General features: G+C 32.5%; 1 protein-coding gene across 2 annotated transcripts in view; it reads right to left on the bottom strand.

The window, feature by feature from the left end:
• Positions 1 to 3,014: 3,014 nt before the first annotated feature.
• Positions 3,015 to 6,000, bottom strand: part of LOC145318773 (uncharacterized) — a 28,176-nt gene continuing 25,190 nt past the window's right edge. Inside the window, exons 6-7 of one of the 2 annotated variants that reach the window (XR_013879507.1) lie at positions 3,386 to 3,740; positions 3,015 to 3,217 (exon numbers count right to left, since the gene is read on the bottom strand). Coding sequence is in view for 1 of the 2 variants with exons in the window: in XM_080160311.1 (XP_080016437.1) it covers positions 3,700 to 3,740 (41 nt within the window). In the remaining variant the exon portion in view is untranslated. Of the gene's footprint in view, positions 3,741 to 6,000 lie in introns of both variants that reach the window. The other variant, XM_080160311.1, reaches the window with a different exon arrangement.

Genomic DNA, 6,000 nt, shown 5'->3' with positions numbered 1-6,000 from the left:
TTTTAAAACAGGGATGAAGGGGATATTGGACATTATATAAAAGAGCTATCCAGCTACAGACTTACCAAACCTTATTATACAAAAGCTTTCTTTAAAAAAATCTTTTTTTTCAAACACAAAGGCTACCTTCCAAACTGGTTATTTTGTAGTTGAGCTACTTTATGAACAACTAAGGGCTTTGTCCCAAGAGGTAATTAAACAAAATTAAGTACCTCTGAAGATACCACCACTAATTACAAATAATTAAAAAGAAAAAAATTTAGTACCTCTGGAGATGCCACCACTAATTTCAAATAATTAAAAAAAATTTGGGGGTTGAGAGTGTCCCAATCCCAAGAAAATAGCCTAAAACCACCACAGGACCAGTAGGTATATTCCCTGAAGAGTAGAATCCGATAGGTTCAGTGGTTACCGAGATCTAAAGGGACATACAGACGGACAAAAAGACATCAAGCTACTTTGTATTATAGATACTGAGATGAGTTTTTGAAAGATGAATGCCGCGTTTTTTCGGCGTTTTTTAGACATTGATTGATTGAACGAAGACGATAGAATTTCAACAAAGTAAATAACTTAAGAATACTGAATTTTAAATTATTTTTTTAGCAATTTTTATAATGTCTAACACAGCTCTAAAAAGATGCATTAATTAATATGCAGCAAAAATGGATTGAAGATAATTTGTTTTTCTTCTATGAAGGCCGTACTAACAAAAGCGAAATAATTAAATAAATTGTTGTATACTCTTTTAGATGTCGCGAATGCCGCGCTTGTTATTCATAGCGTAAAAAATGTCGAAAAAACGCGGCATTATCTTTTAAGAACCCATCTCTGTGCCTGTTAAATGCGGTGCTATCCTAAGATTGGGGATGGTCCAAAAAGGATATCTATAATACAAAGTAGAACGATATATGTCTGTTTGTAGCAAAGGATCTCGCTAACCGCTGAACCGATCGGGTTCTCCTTTTCAGGATAGCTTCTCATAGGTCCCGGCAAGGTTTACAACTATTTTCTTGGGGGGTGGGACACCCCCAACCCCCCCAAAAATGAAAAATACCCCTCACCCCAAAATTTTTTTTTTAAATCTAAAATACGAAAATTGGTTTGATCAAACCTCTTGGGGCAAAGCCCCTAGAGGCTAGGGGCGAAGCCGCTAGTCTCTTATAATTAACTTAGGCATGTTTAACTGTCCTATCCATTTCAAATGATTCTGTAACAGTGGGGTACTATTTAGAAAGAGTAGCAACTCTTGAATTTTTTTTTAACTTTTGCTTTTATCAGTGATCTAAAAGGATACGACAATGACTGATAAATTTAGGTACCCCACGCCACCAATAATGATACACAAAATTTCCCCTTTTATAGATTACAATTTGTTGTTGAAACATTTGGACACTCAACTTAATGAAGCAACTACTTAAAATTCTATAAAAGTTGTAAAGCTAAAAAATATAGGAAAATGTTATAATAAAACTTTGGGGACTATAGTTTGATACAGCCCAATGCCTCCTCCCTGGCTTTTATGGAAGGTGTCATCCTTGTTTAATCAAGAGTAAAAGCATTTGAATTGAATGTAAAATCAATTTTAGGATTGAACTCGGAAATGGTGAATCTTCAATTCAGCAACTACATTCTAGCTATTATTTTTTACGATATAATTTCATCCAATATAAGAGGGGTTATATTGTTTTTCATCATTGGGGATATTCATCAATTCATCGTACATTGTCTTATCCCTTAAAAACACCGTAAAGAATGTAATATATAAATACTGTAGGTGTCTCAGTAATCTTAAAGGGACTGTGAACGAGAAAATTTCTCATCAGATTATCAAACCTTAACATCATCTCATTCATATAATCTCAAAGATAGGGCAAAACTTTCTCTCGTTTCCTTAAAAAACGGCATTTCCGTCGATTTTTATTACGTCCAAGATTGGGGGAAAAAATTCCGGGCTATATAAATGTACAGTTAATTGTCTTTTTTCCTTTTTTAGCTAAAACTAAACTTTTTGACATAATTTTTCCTTTTTCCCTTCCAAAATACCATAAAATCAAGGCATTATTCCTGCATATTTTTGTTAATAGGATCTTTTTGGTTGATCAGTGTAGTGAAATGTGCTTATAAAATGTTAAGATTTGATAATCAGAGGAGAAATTTTTACGTTCACACTCCCTTTAAGGGAAAAGACAGTGGAAGATAAACTGATGTACATCCCCAATGATGATTAACAAATTAACCTAAACTGTAGAAATTATCGGGAGAAAAGTTTGAAACAACAAACCAATACCTAAAGTACTTTTTGAGCCAACCAATCGGAGAATTTCATTATAGAACTTTAGGCACCAGTCTTGCAGTCTTCTCCCTCCATCTATAACTAGCAGCTACGCTACCTAGAAGCCCCTAGGCGGCACTTAAAGTAAGAGAGGGAAAAGTCGACCTCATCCCATTTTATATTGAAGTTTCAAAAGAGTAAAAAAATATTTTTTTTTGGTGGGGGTTGAAGATACCCCCCCGCCCCCCCCCCCTCAAAAAAAAATAGTTTAAGCCCTTCCGAGGACCTATAAGAAGCTTCACTGAAAATGAGAACAATACCGGTTCAGCGGATAGCGAGATCCTTCGGGACAGACAAAAAACGCTTACTACTTTATATAATAGGATACAAAGTAGAACGATGTCTGTCTGTTTGTAGTGAAGGATGTTACTAACCGCTGAACTGATCAAGTTATCCTTTACAGGGTAGCTTCTCATAGTTCCCGGGAAGGTTTCTTACTAAAATACCACCCCCCCCCCCATAATTTTTTAAAAATCTAAAATACGAAAAATTAGTTTGATCAAACCTCTTGGGGCGAAGCCGCTAGTAAAATACAATATGCAACAAATCTCTAGGGACAATAAAGGATATATTACTCATCCTCCCCATTCTGCATTCCGTAGCTTTAAATGTCAGCTTATAGTTTATTTAATACGCTTCTTACAAACATAATTGTCCTTGTAATGAACTAAAATACTAATTTACAATGATATAATGTTTATTTTATTCTAACATAGAATGAAAATACAGTATTAAAATACAATAAGTTGTTATAAGGTACAGAAAATTGTCATGGTAAAAATAAAAATATTTTTTTTAGTGCAAAATAAAAATAATATTAGATTTATTAGGAAGGTAATAAATTAGTCTATTTTTAAGCGACAATTCCATGCATTTAGCTAACTTACATAAAAAGTATTTTTTTTTTAAATATCGTATTTAAGTTTTCCGCAGATAATAAAATTAAATTATTTTTAGGATTTCTTCTCCTTGAATTTTATGAACAGCATAATAGAATTTAATTTAATGATTTTTTTTATTCGTTGTGGAAAATTTTCTTTAATACGATACATGATTTTTCAACATGGCTCAAAACTGGTTTGATCCAGCGCGTAAATCAATCAGAATTTACTATGTATAAAAAGAATCAAAACCTAATTACTAAATATGTCTTTAATTTATCATTATATAACTAGAATATATAAACTAAAACTTTTTTCTCACATTTTTTTATTGTATAAAATAAAATTAATATTGCTGTAGTCGACTTTTCTTTCAATATACACACGTAATCACAGGGATCTTAAGGGATAAGACAATGGAGGATAAATTTATATACATCCGATGGTCCCCTCCCTTCCTTCGTGATTACCAAGGAAGATGTTTTACCAAGAAGCATAAACAGAATTGTTCCACCAGAATTCTCCTAAAATAAAGATTTATCGCATTGTATTATAGACAGCTTTCTGCGAGTATTAAAATGAAAATCATAAGATTAAAACAGTTTGGGAAGCCCAAAGGGCAGAAGGTCTACGCTAACAACAATGGTTTTAATCTTATGATTGTACATTTTTATATTCGTATAAAAACTGGATATAATACGATGCTAGACATAGTTTTTTCGTATGGGCGAGAACCGTTTCTAATCCACCGGATATTAATCGGTTTCGAATGCATACAAGAATAGTTATTTCTCGCATCGTATTATAAACGGCTTTCCGCGGATATAGAATGTACAATTATAAGATTAAAACTAGTTTTTTTAGCCCCGAGGTGCTAATCTTATGATTGTACATTTTTATATTCGCAGAAAGCTGGATATAATACGATGCCAGACATAGTTTTTTCGTATGGATGAGAACCGGTTCCTATCCACCGGATTCGAATGAATACGAGAATAGTTATTTCTCGTATCGTATTATAAACGGCTTTCCGCGGATATAGAATGTACAATTATAAGATTAAAACTAGTTTTTTTAGCCCCGAGGTGCCGGAGGCACCGGCTATAAAAACTGGTTTTAATCTTATGATTGTATATTTCAATTTTCTATATTCGTAGAAAACTGGATATAATACGATGCTAGACATAGTTTTTTCGTATTCATGAGAACCGGTTCCTATCCACCGGATTCAAATGAATACGAAAATAGTTATTTCTCGTATCGTATTATAAACGGCTTTCCGCGGATATAGAATGTAGGGTAAGGGGGGGGAAATTTCGGTTTTTTTTCGTTTTTTTTTGAAAAAAAATGGGGTAAATATTAATATTTTCAAATGAAACTAAGACCAGTAGAAAGCTTACGGAAAGGACTATCAGGTCCTAAAAGGACATTATCCTAGGACTTTTAGAAGTTGGCCGAAATTGACCGCAAAAAAGTTACCGATATTTCCCCACCACCGGGGGAAATATCGGTAATTTTTTTCAACCTAAAAAAAATCGATGAAAAACGGCCAAACGGCCAGTCGAACATAAATAATCATAATTAGTATAGGTTATAGGGATTATCCACAAAAAGTTTCATAATGATCGGACTATTCCTTCTATGTTAAAAATGAATTTTTTTGAAAGACGCGAATTTTCGATTTTTTTTTTCGAAATTTTTTTTTTTTAAAACTTAAAATTAATATAAGAAAAAAACGTATTTTATTACTTTTTAGGCCTGATCCTAAAAAAGCTCACATTGAACTATAGATTTAGCACAAAAAACATGAAAATTGATTAAAAATTGACCTCAAAAATTGAATTTGAAGCAAAAGTGTCATCTTTGCAAAAAATCTTGACTACATTTTAACCTTAAAAAAATCGATGAAAAAAGGCCAAACGACCAAACAAGCGTAATAAATCATAATTAGTATAGGTGATTGGGATTAACCACAAAAAAATTCATAAAGATCGGACTATTCCTCCTATGTCAAAAATATTTTTTTTTCAAAGGACCAGAAATTTTGATTTTTTCCTCGCAAAATTTTGATTCAAAAAATAAAATTAATTTGTTTTTTGTTTTTTATCTGTTCTATTCATTTTTAGGCCTAATTCTTAAAAAGTCCATATGGAATAATAGATTTGACAAAAGAAAACATGAAAACATGACCTTAAAAGTTGAATTTTAATTTCTTTTGAAATTACCGATTTTTCCCCCGGCGCCAACTTTGGTCATTTTTGAAAAAAATATTAACCCGATTTTAAAGCTCTCAACGGATTTGGAAAAAGCGGGCAATTTCTAGTTCAAAAAGTTTTTCAGATCAGCTCTAGGTCTTACCAATTTTTGTGTAGGTCGATCTTTACACACCTACTAAAAAATTTTTGGAAAAAAAAAAATTTTCGTCCGACTTTGAGACCCAATAAGTACCCTTAATATTCATCTCACAAAAAATTCATTTTATACTTTTTTGTAGGCAATTTAATAAGGAACAAATTTGCTTTCATGTTTTTTTCTGTCATTTGAAAGGAACATGGAGAAAAAGGTCATTTAATGAAGGTAGGTCGAAATTACCGAGAATAGCCCCTTACCGAAACTTCCCCCCCCTTACCCTACAATTATAAGCTTAAAACTAGTTTTTTTAGCCCCGTGGTGCCGAAGGTACCGGCTAAAAAAACTAGTTTTAATCTTATGATTGTACATTTCTATATTCGTAGAAAACTGGATATAATACGATGCTAGACATAGTTTTTTCGTATTCATGAG

This window comes from Acartia tonsa, chromosome 5 (assembly GCF_053477335.1).
Source record: "Acartia tonsa isolate MP-2025a chromosome 5, ASM5347733v1, whole genome shotgun sequence".
Taxonomy (NCBI): Eukaryota; Metazoa; Arthropoda; class Copepoda; order Calanoida; family Acartiidae; genus Acartia; species Acartia tonsa.
Note: the sequence above shows the minus strand (reverse complement) of the source record. Positions and strands in the feature narration are given on the sequence as shown.